Here is a 23,512-nt window from a genome sequence, read left to right on the forward strand (position 1 = left end):
TTTTTTTTGGCTAAGCTGCTTTCTATGAAATATTTATCTTGAGATCATACCTGCTGTCTGATACAGCTCAGCGCTTTCATGTCTTTCCTTTCTTTACTGGCTCCCTTTTAGGATTGTTTACAGATGCCCTAATAAAAAAAGATCTACATTTAGCATTAGTGGACTTTTCCAAGCCCTACCTACCCAATAGCTTGCTTCTTTAAGCATGTTGTCTTTTGCTGACCTTGCACTTGAAATGGAGATTACGCTCTATACTTGCTCCACTGTACTTGATACATGGGCCTCTACCTTGTTTCCTTGAGTACACCATCACCTGAGATTCAGTCATAGCTTTCTCAGTCTCAGAAAAACTCAGGCCACCCCCATCCATTCCCATTTCTTTTCCCAGTCTGGCTTCTGCTAGCCTAACTGAGCAGCATTTTGCTTGCTGAGGAGAGAAGTCTGGGGACGTGTCAAAATGGGCCAAATTAAAAAAAAAAAAAAAAAAGTAAAATCATTGATTTCCTAAAGCTTCAGATAAAATAAGTGACACCTCACTGTGGAAAAGTGTTTTATTACTATATTTCTTAGAGGGTAATTTTATTTTTAGGTAAAAGTCATTTTTGTTTCCATTACAGATATAGTACATTTTTAGTTTGTGACCTGGGAAAATATATTCAGGATTAAATAATCCATTTAAATATAAAGTTCTATGATTCTATGCATCTCTTTCAGTACTTCAAACATTTTAAGAGTAGCCCTGACACTACATTTTGTTTCTGAAACATTTACAGGAGGAAGCAAGAAGAAATTGGCTGGCAAACATTGATTTTTTTTTCTCCCCCCCAAAAATAGATTTTAAAAAGAAAAGAATCAAATGGGTAAAGGAGTTTGAGAATCATTTGTTGAGAACAGTGTTTTCCAATAACTTTCAGTATTTGATGAACAAAGGGGGAGAAAGTTTAAGGATAGTCTCACCTTTAACCTAAATAAATTTCTGGTCATGAAATTTCTACTCTTTTCTGAAAACCCAAAGGTTTCCCAGTCTTTGTTGAAATGTGAAAGGGAGGCTTTCCTTAGTTTAGGTCTTCTCTCTTCTTTTTACAAATATGTGGTTTACTCAGGAACTAGTCCATGAGAATATCTGTGATATGGAACTTTAGGAAATGCAAGTAGTATCGTAGAAGTAGCCTAGTGACCAACTGGCAGACAGTTTCCAAGTAGAGGAGAACCCAGGAAATCATGATGTACCAGTATTGGCATCTGCACTAAATCCCCCAGGCTGGGGCTGGGATCAATGATCTGGAATTTGAAAGACTGTATCTGGGCTATTGGCAACCTGGCTCCTCTCTCTTTCTCTTAACCATGATTTTCAAGAATTTCTAGGAGAATGAGGGGCGCCTGGGTGGCACAGCAGTTGAGCGTCTGCCTTCGGCTCAGGGCGTGATCCTGGCGTTATGGGATCGAGCCCCACATCAGGCTCCTCCACTATGAGCCTGCTTCTTCCTCTCCCACTCCCCCTGCTTGTGTTCCCTCTCTCGCTGGCTGTCTCTATCTCTGTCGAATAAATAAATAAAATCTTTAAAAAAAAAAAAAAAGAATTTCTAGGAGAATGAAAAATAATTGCCTGCTGCTCCCCTGAGAGATCCCTGATAATAATGTGAGTCCATTGCTGTAACTGCTCCAAGCCAAGTGAACCACTGGGGTGATTTTTCACCCTTTTGGGAATCCACAAGTTAAAACATCAATCCGAACATCCTGTCACTTAAATGAGGTTCATTCTTATAAACAAAGGGTAGTGGTTACAGCACGAATGTAATGTGTATCAAGTGAGGATAAGTTATCACAATAGGTCAGTGGATTACTGTGTCACCCTGGGGATGCCTTTGCTTTGTCACATCAGTGCCTCTTCTTTGTCACATAGAACCCTTGGGGGGTTCTCACAATTAGCAGCTGACATTCAACTGTGAGTGTTCTAAGGAAATGTTGGTTTAGTTTCACTATGAGTCCTGTACCTTGACAAATCCATCCATTTTTTTGTGTGGATTAGGTTTATCATCTTCTGTTCCTGTCTGCTTGCCTCTCAGCTGTTAGTCCAAACATGTACTAAAAAGTCCTTCTGTAAATGTTACTGAGCACAGATCCTTTGGTTTGACTTTGCCCGACAGACAAAGTTTAGGAGTGTGTCTAAAGCCAGTGCTGGTTGATGTTCTGCTCTTAGGAAATGGAGAGCTGGGAACAAAAGGATCTGTGTTAGTAGCTTTAAAATTTAGTGTGCAAAAGAATCATCCAGATTCAAGTAGGTTAAAGGCAAATTCATGGACTCTGGATTTTTCTGGTGCAGCCAGTCTGGACTGGGATTTAGAAAAACAAGCTCTGTACTTGCTCTATCCTTCCATGACATGATTACGATGCAGGTGGTCCATGGTCTAACTCTGAAACATGTTGGCTTATTAAAACCTTGTCCTCTGTCATTTTCTGAGATGTTCCTTTACTTCTCTAGGCTGGAAATCATGGCTACCCCTCTGATTATAGAACAAGTTACTGTGACAAAGAAAAGGGTGAACTTTATCTTCTGGGCTTTACAAATGTCAAATGCAAAGTGTTTCATATGTACCTTCAAGACATTTGAAGTCAGTTTGTCACTACTACACAGAGATAGAGCAAACTTACTGATGCTTCCCTTCGTGTTTCATCTAAGAATGTCATTCTGAGGACTCTGTTTCATCCAGCTACCTCAAGGTTTGGGAGAAACAAAGCAACCCTTTAAATCTTTTTTGTCAAAAAATGTTAGTATAGTAACTCTAGGCTGAAGTTTTTAAAGTTAGATTATCTGTTTTCTACACCTGCATTGCTAACCTTTCTAAAATATCGCCCTCCATCTTTTTGAAACCAAACAGCTCATGTTTGAAAGGCTATGGATTTCCTTAGATGAAAACTGAAATAACCATTCCCTTTATGCTAATGTTAATTTACAGGCAGCAAGCTTGGTTAACCAAGAGAAAATAAAAACTTTGGATGAAATGTGTTATTTATAGTGAATGCAAAGCATCGTTATTATCAATTCTTGTTACAAAATACACAGAAAAAAATACCATTTTTGTTATTTAAATATGGCATGGATACATTGAGAAATAGTACAGATGTTAATCCACAGCCTCTCAGCTGCATCCTGGATAATCATTATTATGTTTTATTCTTATTTGGAATTACTAGTAATAGACCATGTATTTCTGTATGAAATTCAAATCAGGGAACACCAATGAATTGAGATGATTGATATTATATATATATACACACATAATTTTGGAATTGGGACAACAATAGAAATACTTCTCTCTTAGAGAAAAATCCACCAAGTGTGCTATGTTAGTGATCCTGATGAGTAACATTTGTTACTTAAATAGATATGCCAAAAATTCACATAATTCTTCACATTTGAATTGAGCTAATCCTTGACCAGTGTTTAAATTGTTTTGAAACAATCTATGTAATTGTTGAAAATCAGAAATGTAAATATCTGGATTTTGAAGTATCTGGTTTCAAACCGTGAGTGTTAAAAAAAAAAAAACTACATGTTTATGTACTTTCACTCTATGCTTTTGAGTTCTTTGGCAGATCCTGTTTTCTTTGTTTAAGTCTCATTAATGTGAGATTTTATACATGGAGTAAGGAGAGAGGGTGGTGGTGGCAATATAATTCATGTCATCTTTGAATGCAAATTTCACATATATGTGCATGTAAGTTCATTGAAAAATATTCAGGGATTCTTTCCCATTTTTAACTGGTATAGAACCACTGACTAGTCCAATCCTATTATTTTAGAGATAAGAAAACTGAGGGCTAGAGAGACTAGGTGATGGAGAGAGAGGTCATGTATTTAGTAGTTGACCCAAGGCATTGATTCTCAGTTCATGGTTTTTCTGAATTCACATCCTGCTTTTTCTTACCATGAGGTCATTGGCTATCCTGACTTCTCCATAATAAAATAGAATTCTGTTTTGTCATCTTGTCTCCTTCCATTTTCTTCTATCCCACCCTCAACATATGAATTTTTTTTTAAGCCTGGGTTATAAACCTTAAAAGAAATCATCTTACTTCTTTTCCTTCACCAAGATTCCCAAGCCAGCTTTATTCTTTTTCCTCAGTCCTGATACATCTGCATGAATTTACTCTGATCTTATCACCTATCAACAAAGGCTGGTTATAAAGGTTTTCCAGTATAGCAGTTGCAATCCACACTGTTCAAAATAATCACACCTAAGTGGGGAGTGGATTGCCAGCTACAGGGTGATATTCAGTCTTACTTTATATCATAGCCACTGGCCCTTGTATGTGGAAATTCATCCGGAAATGCCTAAGTCAGCTGATTAAATACATTAAAAAGTAAAAAAAAAAAAAAAAAAAAACCCAAATAGAACAAATCCTTATTAATGATCTTCTATGTATAAGCTGCTGTACTTGGTATTGGTACATCAGAACGTACCAAAATGTGTACAATACATCATGCTCTCAAGGAGCTTACAGTCCAAAGTGGAAAAAGCAAGGTACAAATACACTTATAGAAAAAAAAAAGTGGCTACAGGGATATATAATTGAAGAACCATGTGGTTAAACAAAGAAGATAAAGGTCCAGAAAAGCTTTCTAGGATGAAAAAAAAAAAAGAACTTGAACTAGATTTTGAAGAATGAAAATCACTTTCATGGGTATAGGTGGTGAGATGCATTTTGACTAATACTTATTATGTATGTGTACTCTAGAAACATGTACTCTATAGTGCTACTTAAAGTTTGGTTTGTGGATTATTCCAGTCTTTAAACTTCATTGCTGTTTTGTGATAAAGTAAGTTTCATATATCTAGTCGCTATTAATTGAGAGAAAGCATCTAGAAACTCATACGTCATTGTATACTCAAGTATCGTTGAACCAGGTATAGACTAGTTTGGGTGTTACTGAATTTGTGTGCTGAATCACATATGGTTCCAGCTGTATGATATTTACACAAACAGCCCCGTATATGGATCCATCATAGGTTGGGGGAAAAAACAAACTGGTCATTTACCAGATAATTTGAGAGTCACGACTCTAGGTTGTTTTTTACTCACATGGGCAATTTAAGAAACTTTTGTACAGGGGCGCCTGGGTGGCACAGTCCTTAAGCGTCTGCCTTCGGCTCAGGGCGTGATCCCGGCGTTCGGGGATCGAGCCCCACATCAGGCTCCTCTGCTAGGAGCCTGCTTCTTCCTCTCCCACTCCCCCTGCTTGTGTTCGCTCTCTTGCTGGCTGTCTCTGTCAAATAAATAAATAAAATCTTAAAAAAAAAAAAAAAGAAACTTTTATACATATTTTAGCAGTACACAGCTGTTTTTCATTATTGATGTATTTATGAAATCATCATTGCTTGCTTCCAATTATATTATCCCATTACAGAGCAGAGAAATTTTTAACTTTGTGACATTAGACAGTCTCCCAGGATGACAGCAGCACAAAAGAGCTGTAAAAGGCACAAAATGTAAACAAAGTAAAAGGGTGAGCAAAAGGCAGATGGAATGAAAAATAAGAGGAGAGGAAAGGGAATGCCAAGCATTCTGGAAGTTGTTAGTAAAAATAAGTTGTCAGTATGAAATAGGAGAGTCTGTGTCTCCACTTCGTTATAATCTATGAAGGATTACTCTTCAGTAGGAAATTTCATCTAAAGGCTGAAGCTAAATCTGTTGTGTATTACTATTTTTTTTTTTTTTTTTTTTTTTTTTTTTGTCATTTTACCACTCTTATTTTCATTTTGTAGTTGTTTCCTGTTGTTGTTCCTATTTGGAAGATGTTCTTCATTTTTGGACATTTTCTCCTCTCATTTCAGATGACTACACACTGCATGGCCCTGTTTTTATTCAAGAACCAAATCATGTAATGTTCCCTTTGAATTCTGAGGAGAAAAAGGTGAAGCTCAACTGTGAAGTTAAAGGGAATCCAAAACCGCATATCAGGTTCGTTAATTTAAATCACGTGTTTCCGTGCATATCATTTCCATTAAAATCAACAAGTACTTAAGGATTACTAATTACATAAAGATCTTTTAGATAGGCATCATAGGCTACCCTGAGACACTAAGGGATCATTGTGTTCATGAAATGTTTAGTACCCAGCTTCTGTTTCTGGCTATACTGGGAATTAAATATCCTATTTGACCCCCTCACTGAAAGCCTAAATATTTCTTAACATATTTTTTAAAACACTTTTAACACATGCATCAACAAACTGGTATCAAAGTAAGAAGTACTCAGAAGTCAAAAAATAAGTGGGTTTGGAACCCAGAGAAGAAAACTGACCCCTAAAAGCAGTTTTCACCTGGATGAACTATGTGAACTAGAGCTTTGGATCTAGCCTAGGGTCAACCAAGAGCAGAGTCTCACATGAGAATACCTCCTAGAATAGACCTGGGACCAAAGGCTATGTACTTACAGTGCCTGTAACAAGAAATAAGCTTGCCTCCCCAAAGAACTGTAAAGCTAAAGTAATTGCCTATTTCAATCTTTGGTACTAAGTGGTTTTAATAGAAAATGAGACACAGCTGAAAAGAGAATTAGTAAATTGCAAGGTATATCTGAAGGAATCATCCAAAGGCATCAGAAATGGATAAAGAGAAGTAAAGGGAGAGAGAGAGACAGAGAGAGAGAGAGAAAGGAAAAGCCAAAAAAAAAAGAGATTAATAGAAAATGTTTATATATGTTTAATCAAGGTTCCGTAAGGAAAGGCAAGGGAGAACACTCAACATTTTATCTTTGGGTCATGAGTTCCAGCCCCATGTTGGGTCTACATACAGAGTACCTAAAAATAAAATCTTAAAAAAAAAATAAAATTCCAACCTATATATTTAGGTAGCCAAATGAGTTTCAAGGAGTACAAATAAAAATAAAGCCTCATCTAAATTATTGTAGTGAAACAGCAGAACATCCAAGTTGAAGATACAATCATAAAGATAGTCAGGCTTATAAAACAGATAACCCTCAAATAGATGGCAGACCAGCAACTGACTTCTCAATAGTTACAAAAAATCAGAATGGAAGAAAGAATCTTTGATATGCTGAGAGAGATTAACTGTTAAATTTCTATATAGCAGAAATATTTTTTAAAAGGAGAATAGGGTCGCCTGGGTGGCACAGTGGTTAAGCATCTGCCTTCAGCTAAGGGCGTGATCCTGGCGTTATGGGATCGAGCCCCACATCAGGCTCCTCCGCTAAGAGCCTGCTTCTTCCTCTCCCACTCCCCCTGCTTGTGTTCCCTCTCTCGCTGGCTGTCTCTATCTCTGTCAAATAAATAAATAAAATCTTTAAAAAAAAAAAAGGAGAACAAAATAAATGTGTTCTCAGGCATTCAGAAACTAAAGTTTGACTCCAGCAAGTGCACCTGGGTGGCTCAGTCAGTTAAGTGTCTGCCTTTGGCTTTGGTTGTGATCCCAGGGTCCTGGGATCGAGTCCCACATCGGGCTCTTGCCAGGATCCTGAGATCAAGCCCGTGTGGGGCTCCCTTCTCAGCAGGGAGCCTGCTTCTCCTTCCCCCTGCTCCTTCTCTCTCTCACTCTCTTTCAGATGAATAAATAAAGTCTTTAAAAAAAAAATAAAGTTTCACTTCAGCAGACATACTCACTAAAGAAAATTCTAAAAGATATATCTAAAAGATATATCTTTCAATTATAATTGAAACAAAATAAAGATGATACCAGGTAGAATATCTGAGATAGAAGAAAAAATGATAGTAACGCAAGTGGCAAAGGCTAATATTTCCACATTAAAATCATTTGCAGTTACACTAAACAATAAAAATAATAATTTCTCCACTGTCTTGTGGAGATAAAAATTAAAAGTCATGACAATAATAGAAATAAATTTAAGAAAGATATACTGCACAATGGATTTATACACATGGTTAAAAAAAGTGAAATCAACTTTGACCCCTACCTGACCACATACACAAAGACCGATTTCAGGTGATTATAAGACCTACAGGGGACATATACGCTTTTAAAAAGAAGATAGCATACATATCTATGACTTTGGAGGGAAGGAAATATTTCTCAAATATGACAGAAAAAGCACAAGTCATAAAAGAAAATATTTAACTTCATTAATGTTAAGAACTTCTGTTCAACAGAAATACTGAGATGAGTAAAATTTCAAGCTTCCAACTGGGAGAGGATATTTTTAATACATGTCATTGGCAAAGAAATAATATCCAAAAATATTTTTAAATCCCCACAAATCAAAAAGTAAAAAAACTGGGGCGCCTCGGTGGCACAGCGGTTAAGCATCTGCCTTCAGCTCAGAGCGTGATCCCGGCGTTATGGGATCGAGCCCCACATCAGGCTCCTCCACTATGAGCCTGCTTCTTCCTCTCCCACTCCCCCTGCTTGTGTTCCCTCTCTCGCTGGCTGTCTCTATCTCTGTCGAATAAATAAATAAAAAGTAAAAAAAAAAAAAGTAAAAAAACTTTTTTTAGTAGCCTAGTAGAAACATTACAAAAGACTTGATTAGGTACTTCTAAGAAAAGGAATATCACATATCCATTAAATAGAGCAGAAATACACAAATTAAAACTAAAAGGACACATTCTTGCAAGCCTACCGGATTAGCAGAAATTTAGAAAACTAAATTCAACATAATATAAATAAGTATAACCTGGTATGTTCATACAAGGTAACCCCACGCAGTAGTGAAAATGATGAATTACAGCTGCAGCATGATGAATCACAGGAACATAATTTTCAGCAAACAAAGCAAGTCACAAAAGAATAGTATAATTCCATATTTATAAAGTTCAAAAGCAGGTAAGATGGAGCAGTTGTTTAAGGAGACCAACATACTTGATAAAAATCATAAAATCAGGGGAAAGAGCAAGGCAAAATTAGAGATTATAATTAACCGTTGAGAAGGGAGTCATTAGAATCAAAATGGAAATGGAGACTTTAAAAGTAATATTTATTTTCTTAGACTCAGATATTTATTGTCTTGTGATTCTTTATAATGTTGGGGAGGATGGAATTTTCTTCTATCCGAGATTCTTCTAGCTGGACTAAGAATTAAATTTTCACGAAGCAGATTAATAGAAGAAAATTTAAATTTGTATGTATGAGGAATCTACACAGACATGAAATTCCAGACAGGCAAAAAAGAGGTATATATGTCATTCTGAACTAAGGAGAAGGGCAGGGTAGGGGTCTTGGGACTTCAAAGGAAAGAGTGAAATTCACAGAAAGATAAAAAAGTAAATGTTTGGTGAATAAATGTTTGTTGGGCCACACAGCGACGTGACTTCATATATCTTATAAATATGATTTTGCCTCTATTCACATTTCATGAGAAAACTTTAAGGTAATAATCAACATATAAAAGTCTGTAAAAAACAAAATAATAGAGAACATATGTCATAGTTTAGGGGAGGAAGTGGTTGGATCAGTAAGGAGCCACAGAAGTGGGATATGAACTGAGATATTTAGTTTGCAAATTGGCAGAAGGCAAAGGGCATCTTATACAAGTTAAAGGATGATAGTGTAGTAGAAATTATTTTAGAATATAATTTATGTGCCCATTCATTCATTCATTCATCCTTCAACTGTATCATCATTATTACACCACCCAGTGTTTTTCAAACTGAATTCTAGGTGCATAGAACTGACTCAGTAATTTCCTGGGGGGAGTAATTGTAGAGCTTCTACCCAAGTGTCCACCATAGCAGCTCTCCTTTGAATTAGGGTATGGATTAGAATTCTGAAAAATATATGGTCCGGGAAAGGTATTTAAACCACTATTTTAAGCTACTGTATTAAATCACTGTATTACCGGACACCACCCTAGGTTTTCAGTATGCAAAGATTAATAAACTGCATGTTCAAGTAGTGTGCTTTTTGGAGCACTGCCTGGAAGTGGTGAAGGTAGCTGCAGCGCTTTGCTGCAAGTATTGTGCTGTCAGTGCTGTAAAGGATGTCCAAGTTCTAGGGCATCCTAGATGGAAGTCTACTTCAGGATGCAAGGGAAAGAACAGGGAAAGTTTCATAGAAAAGGAGATATTTAACTGAATACAGAGAGCAAATGACGTTTTGCTATATGGATATTTTGCCAACAGAAGTGCATTACTGAAAGAAAGAAAAAAAAAACCTCTCTAATGGATATATAATTTATCATGCAAACCAGGATAGTTCTGAGAGTAAAAGGCCACAGTTAATAATTATTCTAGGACAGCAGGTGTAAAACCAGCACTGTCCTGGGCAAACCAGAATGTGCATTTATTCTCCCTAGAATATGTTGAATTCAAGGTTAAATCAGATACTATAAGATATGTTATATAGTAAAAAATAAATGCAAGAGGCAAAGGTTTCTACATACATAAATGATGAGTTAAATGGGCCTATTTTTTAGTACAGAGCCAAGTGTAAGTTCAGATGTTAGCCATAAATGAAAACAAATTTTGCAGCAGAATTTGGCAAGTTGCTGCTTCCTTTTTCCCCCAAACTGTGACCTTTAATTAACATTGCTTTTGTAACATTGTGTTTCAAGATCCAGGAGCCTGCTTTGTTATTTAAAACAAGCAGTGGAACAGAAACCTATTATGTTTTTAAAGATCGCCAGGAAAAGCTGAGAAGAAAACTTTTAATCAAATGCACCAACAATTGTTGCCGTCTACTGTGTTTTCCTTTATACCTTTGGCAGTTTCTCTGTAACATAATAGCCAGTTGCTACCTGGGAGCTAAAAACTCCCTCTTGTTGAAGGAAAGAGCAAGGAACAGAATGGAGAAATCAGGTATTTTCAAACATCTGTCTGGCTACACTTTTTCAGTGCTCAGGCTGACTTTGAGCGGGACAAACAAGTAGGAAAAATTCAAGGTGAACTCTCCATGGGGATTTTCAGCCTTAGGTTTTTCCTCAAACCAGAACTGACCTCTCTTCTTTGTGTTTATTCCCTCAACTGAGCCTTCTCTTTTCATTGTTTCCTGCCCCTCAACTTTGAAAGGATTGACCCAGACCCAGAAAAATTTAAGAAGTGTTGACTTTTGCCAACTTTCCTTGTATTAAAGTTTCTTAAGGACTTGTGACATTACTTACTGCCCTCAGCTTCCCTTTCCAGACAGGAGGGACGTTCAGGTACTTGGCTGAAGTGCCTTTGCTGTGAGGTTTGTGTTCAACTTAGTTTATAAACAACAAATTCCAAGTCACAAAGGTCTTGCCCCTTCTTCCATGCCAAACTTGAGACTGTGAACGAAGAAAGAGGGTTTTATTACAACAAATTCCATAGCTAGCTTCCCAGCAAAGTCTGGAAAATTGTACCTCCCAGAACTTCATAGTAAGTGTTTACTTGGACACAACATGACTCTCTGGGAAGAGTTGAGTTATGGTTCCCCCAAGTGATTCAGAAATCAGCTTATGAGGGGCGCCTGGGTGGCTCAATCATTAAGCGGCTGCCTTCGGCTCAGGTCATGATCCCAAGGTCCTGGAATCGAGCCCCATGTCGGGAGCCCTGCTCGGTGGGAAGCCTGCTTCGCCCTCTCCCTCTCCCTCTCCCCTGCTTGTGTTCCCTCTCTCTCTGTCAAATAAATAAAATCTTGAAAGAAAGAAAGAAAGAAAGAAAGAAAGAAAGAAAGAAAGAAAGAAAGAAAGAAAGAAGAAAGGAAGAAAGAAAGAAATCAGCTTATGAGACTCACTAATTTGTCCTGACCCTAGGAAAAATCTCTTTTTGTTCCACATGGGCGTTGTCTCTATTACTAGTACTTAAAAGATTATTCAAACATTGAAAATAAACTGTGATTTTTCAAGAGTGTTCCAGTATGGACTAAGATAAGGAATTTAGTGCAATCCACATTCAGTGGGAATGAACATTGACTGCATTGCAATAAAACTGGGTATAGTGTTTTGTAATCTAGTCTCAACTGCATTTCACAGCAAGCACTTTATTTTCTAAATAATCCCTTTTCCTTTGCTATTTGTATGTAAAAGCAGGCAATAAAGTAGATTAAAGGACTTTCTGCAGAGCATTTAGGTTGGGATGACTAGTGTAGACAAACCTACAGAGGTGTTCTCATTATCCCCACTACCACTTTTCTAAAAAGGCTCACATGGTCCATTTCTAAATTCCACATTCTGCTTGCAACTCACATTATATTGCAATTTCCTCTTTGAGTTCTTAGATTTGTCATATTAAATTGCTCGACTATCATTTGAAGTGAGAGTTATAGCCAAGACGTGATCAGCTGACTCAAAAAAAAAAAAAATGTCTAGGGCAGGCATTCATTTCTCAAGATTCATGTGCATGTAGACCTGGTAAAATATAACCCAGCTTTCTCTTTCTATTGCTTATTGCTTTCATGTCTGTGTCAGAACACAGAGAGAATTACTGTCAAGCTTAAAAACAATGTTTGTTTCTAATACCCATCTTCTTATAAACAAACACATAAAGAGCTATGTCCCATTTTGCGACTTTGACCTACCTTTACTGCCCCCTCATGTTTCAAAATTTTTACGTATCAAAGACATAGATGTAAACAAACATACAGCACCATGCTCAAAGCTAAAATATACAGCAGAAAAGTAAACTATTCAGTCAAGTTCCACAGGCCATTATTGAGCACAAGGAAAGTGTCAAGGTCTAGATTGCTTAAGGGACAGTACAAAAGTGATCTAGGCAAATTATCTACAGTGAAGGCAGAATTCCTGCGTAATAGAGCAGAGAGAATCCTGTAGGAGATTGTGGAAGACTTTGATTAATTTTGACTAGGACTATTGAAGAAGACTTCATTAGAAGGGGTATGATTTAAAATTGACCTTGAAGTGTGAGAGAGATCTTGACAGAAAGGAAAGGATCATCCTTAAACTTCTGCTTTTGTGGATACCAAATACCCAAAATCTTGAAACAAACTGGATTGCATTTTTTCATTTAAATACTTTTACACCGTACATACTAGCCATACTACTCCAGAATATTATGAGAGGATACACAATGAGCATGCATGTACACATATACATTTTAAATGACTTTCATTTGTTTTTTACTGATTGAAGAAGATGAAAATGCAAGTCTCTCATTCTTTAGTCCTGTTATTGTTTCTTATCAGTTTCCTTTGTTCTTTAGTGTTTCCTTATTTTTTAGTCTCCCAAAGTGAATACCACTGTGAGACTGTTGGTATTTCAGAAGTTTCAACTATGATGTTTGCGTAGAATTTGGGAGGGAAGGGGAGGAAAAAAAAGGATACATAGCCATTGAATTGTATTAGCTCCAAAGTTCCTAAGTATTCAAAGGAAGGTAATTTGGTTAAAATAAGCTCTTTGGGGGATGTTATTGGCTGCAAAAGAAAAGAAAAAGAAGTAGATCTTGTTAGTAAAGCTTTGCTGTTTAAATATGCGAGTCCCAGTAAAATTTATTTATAGGGCCAAACACTAGAGTCAGATACAATAGATGATTCACGTAAACAAACAGAAGAACAACAAAACTCTCTTTGCCTCTGTTACCTAATGACCTGATCTGCAGTTTACTGGGATGGTTGATTGATGTTTGAGTGCCATTGGCTAAGAAGATCTTCAAAGTGATCCATGGTTAGGACTAGTTTGGTCCCTAAGAGAGCTCTAGATCAATAGAGTTCCTCTGCTTTGCATCAGCCATTTCAGTCACATTAAGAACCAAATCAAAGCAACTCTGCTGCAATTTCATCAAATACTCAGCAATCTACCTGAAAGTGGTGTATTCTGTCATCTGTATAGACCCATTTAAAGAATAACTACAAACTAGGAGGAAAAAAAAAGATTAACTACAAACTAGAAAAAGGACTTTTGCTGAGAAGCTCTGTTTGAAGAAAGTTGTACAAGATGCTATGGGGATTTAAAGGGGAAAAAAAAGTGAAGTGTGTGTAGTATCAGATTAGCCACAAAAGGAGGTGTTAAAATTTTAATATCATTGTTTACTGTAAAAGACATGCTCTTTCCATAGCACTTAAGTTGTCACCATTGCTGGGTAGAGCATTTCTACTTCTTTTTTTTAACCATGGTTTAAAAAGTCACAGATGATATTTCCGGCTATTTATAGTTTTTATGTATTTTAGTGATTCAGAAATATTGATTAATATCACAAGGCTTTATCTCCTGGCATTTCTATACTATAGGTGGAAATTAAATGGAACAGATGTTGACATTGGTGTGGATTTCCGCTACAGTGTTGTTGAAGGCAGCTTGTTGATCAATAACCCCAATAAAACCCAAGATGCTGGAACGTACCAGTGCATAGCAACAAACTCATTTGGAACAGTTGTTAGCAGAGAAGCAAAGCTTCAGTTTGCCTGTAAGTAGCAATTACCTCATGCTGCAAATGTTACTTTGAGTTTTTGTACCATTAAGCCTTTAAAACAGTTTCTTTTTAAAAACCAAATAGATTTTAATTTGTTATATGATCTTTACCTTTTTTTCTCATATTTGGGAAATATCTTGTTTATAAGATAAATTGTAAATCTAAGTGGAAAGGTGTATTCTGCTTTTATAAGGCTGAAGACAGTTTGATTATATGATAGCTTGTTATGGGACTCACTACACATATATAAATTCACATGCACTCACATTTATACCCAAATAAATTTACATACACAAGAAATTACACACATAGACACACACACACCTTATAGAGTGTGTATAAGCAAGCAATTGAACTGCCAGTAACAGTCAATTTGAGAAGCATTTAACCATAAAGCTCAGAGTTGCAAAAAACGTTGGTAGTCTATTAATCCTATAATCCTCCAGTTTTTTTCTTATTTTATAGATTAGGAAAATTTTTAAAACCACTACAATAACAACAAAAAGTAGAGACAAAGTGTTAACATCTACATTATACCTTTCGTATTTCCAGTTTAGAACATTTAAAAAAATAAATTCCCATCTCTTAAGACCATCATCTAATAGAAGTTCATGAGCAAATCAAAGAAAGTAGAATTTCGAAATAGCAAGTTGAAAATAAAATCCACAGGCAAGAGCAGTGAGTACACATTTGAGTATAGATGCCTTTGAGAGTTGATGTTCAGCTACATTTTTAAGGGTTTATGTATTTGCATATGATTATATATTTCCTTGTGTAAAATCCCAGCTCATACAGCAGTGCATTAATGTCAAAGGTTTCATAATTACAAAGTCTGTTGGCAGTAACACTGTAGAATATTCTCATTAACAAAATCCTCTCTGGGAACTCAACATCAAATGTATCTAATATCCAGTGCTTAATCTATTATTGCCATCAGGTGGCATTTTTACTAGTTGAGAAATGAAGTTTCTGAGTATTAGGTATATATATAGGATTCCAAGTTATTTTGTTTGTGAATATCTCCTTTTTTGTGTGAATCTTCCAAATATTCTTAGGTGTGCAGAATAATAGAAGGATAATATTTCCAATTGAGTGCTAATGATCCAAACTGTTTCTCTTGGTCTAAGGCAAGTCTGATACCTATACTTATTTTTTTAGGAATGACAAGTGAATTTTGTTAGATTCCTTTTGAAAAATAATCGTAGAATCTTTGATTCTCAGAGTAGGGAGATCTCTGCAGTCGGTGAGACTACTTTGATTTTTGGATTTCATAGTATAGGAAAATTTTTAAGATAGCAATAGTAACAACAAAAAAATAAAAGTTGACATAGCATTACCAACCTTGTCTCTCTAATTTATGACATTTAAAAAGCAAATTACCAACTCTTAAAACTATCCTTTTGTCCAGGCATTTCTACTAACAAAACTATACAAAAGACAGAATATCGTATTTGAGGGTGGTTACTTAATTACATTATTTTAGCCTAGGGAAAAGCTCTACCACTCATTTTGTGGCTGAGTTGGCCTGAGGACCAGTGTTTGGAGTCCACCTTGCTTGTCCCACTTCATGGGTAATATAGGCATCCTGCCACCTTAAGAATCCGTGGCTGATAGTTGTTCAGCCTCAAAAGTTATAAAAACAGAGAGCTCACCTATTCATCACAAAGCATCCTGATCCATGGTAGACTGCTCTACTTTTTCAAAAGTACAAAAACAAACCCAACAGCTCTTTCTTAAAATTGAGCTAAATATCTAAATTTCCATCACTCTAACTCCCAATGCTTACTGTAGGATTCTGGTTAGGCTTCAGATATGTGAAAACATGATCATGTCCCTTGTTTCATAATTGTTGTCTTCTCTGAGTACTTAATCTATAACCATCTTCTTCATGACACACCCATTTATGTAAATGTATCTATTAAAATTGTGACCATATTGGAATGTATCCAATTCTATGTAAGTGCCTTGACCTTTGCAGAGGACAGTGGGAACAGCAGTAGCCCACAATGTGAACTTCTTTTACAGTGAATGCAGCTGACATTGATATTCATCTTTTTTTAAAGTCTCAGTCCCATATCATAACCTTATTTTGAACATACAGTCCTGTAAAATCTGAGGATTGATTTTTTATGAATGTCTATTAATCTCAAGCTACCCAACCATGTTATTTTATTAACCTTAATTCAGAATATTATATTTACCCCTATTAAATTCACCTTCTGAGTGGTGACCCTTGTTCCCTCACGGTTGAAATCGTTTTAAATCTTTTTTTTTTAATCTGACATATTGATTGTCCTCCTACTTTAATGTCAGCAGAAATTTGATAAGCATGTGTACATTCAAATAATTGATACAACATGTTGGCCAGGACAGGGCAGCATGCCAATACAGAACTTCCACTGAGACGAGATGAGATTGAACTTTTAAATCAATATTCTTTGCATATTCTTGTTCAATTAGCTACAAATTTTCCGAAAAATACTGTAATCGAACCCCAGATTCTCCTATGTATTCTTAAAGTAGTGAGAATCTTTGCCAAATGCCTTGGTAAAATCAAGGTGTATTTTTTTTCAGCACCCCTCCTACCTGGTCTGTATGCATCTTCTCTACATCTCCTTTAACCATTTATCATAGAGCAGGCAGATTAATCTTTTAAACATGTAAATGAGATCATTCCACTTTGCTGTTTTATGCGTTCTACTGCACTTAGAATAAATCTCAAATTCATTACCATGGTCTCATTTTAATTTCTTGAAAATGAGGATCTATCTTTTGCACTCAAGCCTTGATACTTTCATTCCCTCTGCATTACATGCTTTTCTCATGATCCTTCACATGCTCACTTTTCATGATCCTTCCTTCTCAATTTAAGTATGAGCTCCTAAGAGAAAGTTTTCACATCACCCTGTCTAACCTAAGAAGTAATTCCTATCATTTCTGTTCTTTTCTTCTGCTTATCTCTTCCAGCCCTCTACTTGTACATAGAAGTATCCTCTCTTTCATTCATTAGGACTTAATACAACCTAGCATGATTTTGCATATTTATTTTCTCTCATTATTTAATCGCTATGATAGAATCTAAGTTCTAAGAGAACTGAAACTATCTTTTCCATCCTTGTATCTGCAAAGTCTAGAACACTTTATATGTATGAATAAAGGAATTCTTTAATTCATGTCCTCTTTAGTGACACAACAAAGAACATATATATGTATAAAATTATTTGGGGGATGATGTATTTTTATAAACCCATACCCTTTATATTCTAGTCATTTTCTAGAATCCAGCGTGTTGATCTTCACTCTTCAGTTTCTAGACTTTTTTTCTATCCTTTAAAATAAAATTTTTAAAAAGATGTTGCCTTTATTCAAAAACCAATTTTAATTGTTTAGAATAAAATACTTTTCTTCAGTGACGTAAGGTGAAGCATGACAGTGACATCCTCTGAATGTTACTGACTAATTGCTTTCACCCCAAACATTTTCTTTTTTTATAATAATTTTTATTCTGTTATGTTAGTCACCATACAGTACATCCTTAGTTTTTGACGTAGTGTTCCATGATTCATTGTTTGCGTATAACACCCAGTGCACCATGCAATATGTGCCCTCCTTAATACCCATTACCGGCCTATCCCAGTCCCCTAGCCCCCTCCCCTCTGAAGCCCTCAGTTTGTTTCCCAGAGTCCACAGTCTCTCGTGGTTCATTCCCCCTTCTGTTTACCCCCCTTCATTCTTCCCTTTCTTCTCCTACAGATCTTCCTGCTATTTCTTATGTTCCGTAAATGAGTGAAACCATATGATAATTGTCTTTCTCTGTTTGACTTATTTCACTTAGCATAGTCTCCTCCAGTCCCGTCCATGTTGCTGCAAATGTTGGGTAATCGTTCTTTCTGATGGCTGAGTAATATTCCATTGTATATATTGACCACATCTTCTTAATCCAGTCATCTGTTGAAGGGCACCTCGGCTCCTTCCACAATTTAGCCATTGTGGACAATGCTGTTATGAACATTTTACCCCAAACATTTTCATAATCAGCGAGGGGATAAAATGTTGTCTTTTGAGCATACTTACTGCACTATAATATGCAAGTGAAAATACTTCTTCATTTTTAATCATATGATTTTATGGCTGAAACAGACCTGAAAAGATTCCTGGACTGTATCATTTTAAAAATGAAAATTAAGATTAGAGTAACTGAATTACTCATGGTTATTTACACAGTGAATAAGTGACAGCCAAGGAAAACCAGCCTCCGCTCCTAGTTCAGTGCACCCTTGCTCACCTCTGCTTTAGACTCACCTTGATTGATAAGAAATCATTCCTTCATCTTTATCTAACATGGCATGGCTTCAACTCTCATTTTTATACTTTACATAAATTTATCTATAGGACAATCTTATAAGGTAGACATTGTTTATGGATGATTTTTAAATCTTTTAATGCTGCTTTCTAAGCAGAATTTGATAATCTCTTGTATTAAGCATTTTCTAAGAATGAATTAATTCACATAAGCAAAAAATCTCTTTAATGGAAATGATTCCTTTGAGATCTTACTCCTCCCCCCCATTTTTTCCTTCAATATTGTTAGGACAGAAATCCTTATTAAAAAGGCATAGCATAATTTAAGTCACTCTTGATGAGATGTGGACATTTTCATAAGCATACATTGTAATGCAGTTTTGATCACATTTTGTTTTTCAGTCCCCCTGCAATATTAAGCCATTAGCATTCATTTTTCTTGCTGTCACAGACTACCAATATCCCTTCTACCATTTACTCCTTCTGTTATATCTAGGGCCACAAAATCTCATTGATTAATTTACCAGGGTTGGGGCACCTGTGTGTTCAGTCAGTTAAATGTCGGACTCTTGATTTCAGCCCAGGTCATGATGTCAGGGTTGTGGGGTCAAGCCCCGTATCAGGTGTCTGCTTGGAATCCTCTCTCCCTCTCCCTCCCCCACTGTCCCCCCCCAACTCATGTGCACCTGCACTCTCTCTCTCAAATAAATAAAATTTAAAAAAAAATTATTTTACCAGAGTCTACCAAGTACCCAGCCCTTAGTGAACTTGCAATAATAGTTGTTAAATAAGAGTGGATGTTAAAGTCATGGGGCCATATTTTGGTCATGATTGAATCACTGAGTTCAGACTTTCTGATGATCCTTTGGGAGTGCTTTGGATTGGGTGCATTTCCACCCTGAAGTTATGAGGAAGACAGTTGACATCTTATCGCAGATAAGGGTATATGTTGGGGCAGGAGGCCTTAGTCGAATAAAAAATAATTCATGTATGGAATGGATCAAACATGCCACCCAACTCCTGAAAACTTGGCCTCAGAGTATACTTAGCTTCCGTCAATATTTTAGGAATAGCTTTGCTTTACTCTCCCTTACATCCAAGGGGAAGAGCAAGTTGAGTGATCTTTAATTCTTACATAGGCAGCTGAATCAGAAGATAAGGCCAGAAGTGGAGGGAATTTCAGTTTATTATTTCCACTGCTTAATGGTGGGGATATTTTAAGAGGCTTTGTCTGTGCAGAACGAAGTGCTACAGCCTCATCAGCCTAGCCGCCCACTTCCCCAGACAAGTATCCCAAGTTAAATCTGTTTGAAAATCATTGTGCATGGTAATTCAGCAGGGCAATTTTTTCTCAGACATATGGACATTTATTTTTCAAAGTAAATTATAATACACGCTTATAAACTTAGAAAATAGTCAAATAACGATTTTTTTAAATTGATTATGTGGGTTTGAGAAGCTGAGGTACTATATTGCCTAAGTTTAGGTGGAATGGGATGCTGTTCATTGTTCTATTTCACTTTCGGTGTCCATAAGGTTTCTAAAATTCAGACTTCTCATCAACATTGTGAGGATAACCATAGTTACCTCTTAGGGTTGTTATGAAGATTAAATTATACAGCATATGCAAAGTCCCAGAATATTTCCTTGCTTGAGAAGCTATATAGTAACTGCTTCTCTACTTTTCTTTCTCTCTTCTCTTCCCTGTCCTTCTCTTTCCCTCCCTTTCCTATCTTTTTAAAATAAAAATAATAGCATTTATTTATTTTTCTGCATTCTTTTTTTCAACTTTTAGGAAATATAATTAGACACTTAGTTTACATTATAAAGTTTAATTTTTTGGTATTTCTAAAGTAATATATAATGCAAAAGCCATATGTGTGTGTGTGTGTGTGTGTGTGTATGTATGTAGAGAGAGGTAGAGAGAGAGAGAGAGAGAAATTTTTTAAATATTAATTCCTATTTCACCCATCCCCCTATCTCCCCTCTGGTAACCATCAGTTTATAATTAATATTTATTAAGAGCTTAGGTATAATGGATAAGATCACAAGCTCTGGAGTTAAATTTCCTGCTTTGAAATTCAGCCCCTTCTTTAACCCTGTGACCTTGGACAAGATACTTCTCTCTGCCTCAGTTTCTTTCTCCATAAAATAAGGTTAATAACCATACCTCCTTTGTTGTAAGGATCAAATAAATTAATCCTATTAAAATTCCTACATCATTGTCTAGCACACATTAAGGGTTTAATAAGTGTTAGCTATTATAATGTTTATTATAATTTTATTACTCTGTCAGATATTATGCTAAGGACTTTGGAAACATTGTCCCCTTTAGTTCTTAATATAACCCAAGATTGTCCTATAGATGAATTTATACAAAGTATAAAAATAGACTTGAAGCTATGACACATTAGATAAAGATGAAGGGATGTTTTCTTATCAATCAAGGTGAGTGTAAAGCAGAGGCGAGCAAGGGTGCACTGAACTAGGAGCTGAGGCTGGGTATTTTTATTTCATAGGTGAAGAATCTGAGAATTAGTGAAATGAGATAACTTTCACCAATGATGCAGTGGGAAGAAGAGAACCCACAGGGACCTGACTACCTAATTCCTAAGCAGATACCCATTACATGGCACTTGCCATGTATGGTTCCCCCATGACACCGAAAACTAGACTTTCCTAGTGGAATTCATGTTCAAACCATAGATTTGGATGGGTGATAACATATTTCCTTTAGAGACACAAACTTGGAATTTTTAATGTGTTTTTACAACCTTTAATATAGTATCTCCATCATTAATTTTTTTGTTTTTAATTTTTTAGTTATAAGCTTCCTTGATGTCATCATGATGTTGGTTTATTGTTAACATCTAAAAGCACAATGTTGTATACTGCAATTATGCATACATTTGTGACTCTAATTTTAATATAATTGGTTTCAGGTTCCGTAATGAGAAAAATTAATAACAATATTTCTGCTCTAAAAGTTAATATGCAAATTTTCAATTTATTATAAGTAGGTTATAAAACATTCTGAATATTGATATTTTATGGTAAATAACCCTGGGTTGGTAAACTGTATATTCCCAAGCAGCAAGTGACATATTATCATAAGCTTTTTACTCCCATACCATTCCTCCCCTACATGTGAAAAAGACGCCCTTTAAATATAGATTATTATGAAGAGCTTCCAAGAGAATAATACAATAACTTCAGATCTTAGCCCATCAAACTTGATTGCTTCATAAACATTGTTTGGGGCCTTCATCCTGGAAGTTCGGCTGTTTTATAACAGTTTAGATCTTTAAAACAAAAGACAGTGCTCTTCATCATCTCAGGTTGTGGATGATGATAATTCATATGTAAGTATCTCCAAATTGCTCATGGTAAAAGTAAATCATGTAACAAAATCCATCGCCTGCCTACTGTAGAGAAACTGGCATTGTGGCCACAGGTGAAGTGGTGTTCTTTGAAAGAAGCCCTCGAGTGTTACCTATGCTGATCTCTGTTGGTACCTTGCCTGAGGTGGGAAAAGAACCTAGACTCGTACACTACCCTGCATATCTACCTCCTCAGCTTGCATGAAGGAGAAGGAGACAGAAGAGGGAAAAGATGATAAAAGAAGGAGAAGGATGGAGATGATAAGTGAAGGGGTCCTTTAGGTGCAGAAGCCACTCCGTTTTGGCCTTCCTATGACCTCAAGCACTGTATCTATAAGGGTAAAGTAACTCAATAAACCAATCCATTCTAAGGTTAATTTCATTTAGGTTTAGCCATTATGTGGCAGCCAACATTTTTTATGGTGAAAATATTTCATTGATGAACAGTAGCTGATTAGATGGTCTCATTGAAATAGATCTTTCTTATTGCTGCCACAGTGAGCTTTGTCTGAGTTCTCCTTAACTTGGACACCCTCTGATGACTGCAGTGCTGATGGTAATAAAAACTGGAAAAATGTATTAAATTTAGAATGTTGTACCGTGTTCAAACTGGGGCTTTTGGCAACCTGGTTTTTTAGCCTTGATTATTGCTTCTATTCACAGTAACTTTCAAATGTTCATTGCTTTTAATTTTTAATAATTAGTGTATCTTTCGTAGCCAAAGAATGAAATGTGCAGTCAACCAGAACTATAGCTGGGGGTTTGATAGATGGCCAAACCCATAACTGGCTTGACTTATTTTTAATTAGGAAGTCTGCTTAAATAGGCAAACTTTTGTTTCTGAGCAATAAAATGTTGATGGATGATTGTTTGGATAAATAATTTGTGAATATTTAGATCAATTAAAACTTAATCAACTAAGAAATATTTGGACAGTAAAACAGAAAACATTTATCAATGCAGGGCTTTGATTCTCAATGAAGGAGTAAATTTTTCTCATTTGAATAGTTAGAAGCATTTAAACTGAAACTTGCTATGTTTCTGAAATAATGCTTTTAGTAGATACTCTCTATCACTTACAACAGTACTAGAAAGACATTACTGGTGATAATTAATGTCCCTAGAAGATCTTATAATATAAGCCTTTAGAACTAGTCAGATATATATGCTATATATTGGTTCTTAGTGATATGGGTAGAATTGTGGTGAAATTAATAATTGAAATTCATAGATGTACAACATAATCGTCACTCATATTTTTTCTATCCCTTCTACGAAACCTATTATTGTACAGATACTAGTTAATTGTGGCTATTACTTTGTTAGGTATTTCTCCTTCCAGTCATCCCACAGTCCAATTTGGGGTCTACATGACTGACAAAGTTTATGACTAAATGAATGAAGTGTGCAGATTTTTAAAAAAATTAAGGGGCGCCTGGGTGGCACAGCGGTTAAGCGTCTGCCTTCGGCTCAGGGCGTGATCCCAGCATTATGGGATCGAGCCCCACATCAGGCTCCTCCACTATGAGCC

General features: G+C 36.1%; 1 protein-coding gene across 8 annotated transcripts in view; it reads left to right on the top strand.

Moving 5' to 3' along the window:
• LOC113256632 (contactin-4) overlaps positions 1-23,512 on the top strand; it is an 877,814-nt gene that overhangs the window by 578,745 nt on the left and 275,557 nt on the right. For all 8 annotated transcript variants that reach the window (XM_057311891.1, XM_057311888.1, XM_044385021.3 and 5 more), the window contains 2 exons: positions 5,838-5,964; positions 14,118-14,293. In XM_057311891.1, the coding sequence (XP_057167874.1) occupies positions 5,838-5,964; positions 14,118-14,293 (303 nt within the window). The remainder of the gene's footprint in view (positions 1-5,837; positions 5,965-14,117; positions 14,294-23,512) is intronic.

Source organism: Ursus arctos, unplaced genomic scaffold, assembly GCF_023065955.2.
Source record: "Ursus arctos isolate Adak ecotype North America unplaced genomic scaffold, UrsArc2.0 scaffold_14, whole genome shotgun sequence".
NCBI classification, from domain to species: domain Eukaryota; kingdom Metazoa; phylum Chordata; class Mammalia; order Carnivora; family Ursidae; genus Ursus; species Ursus arctos.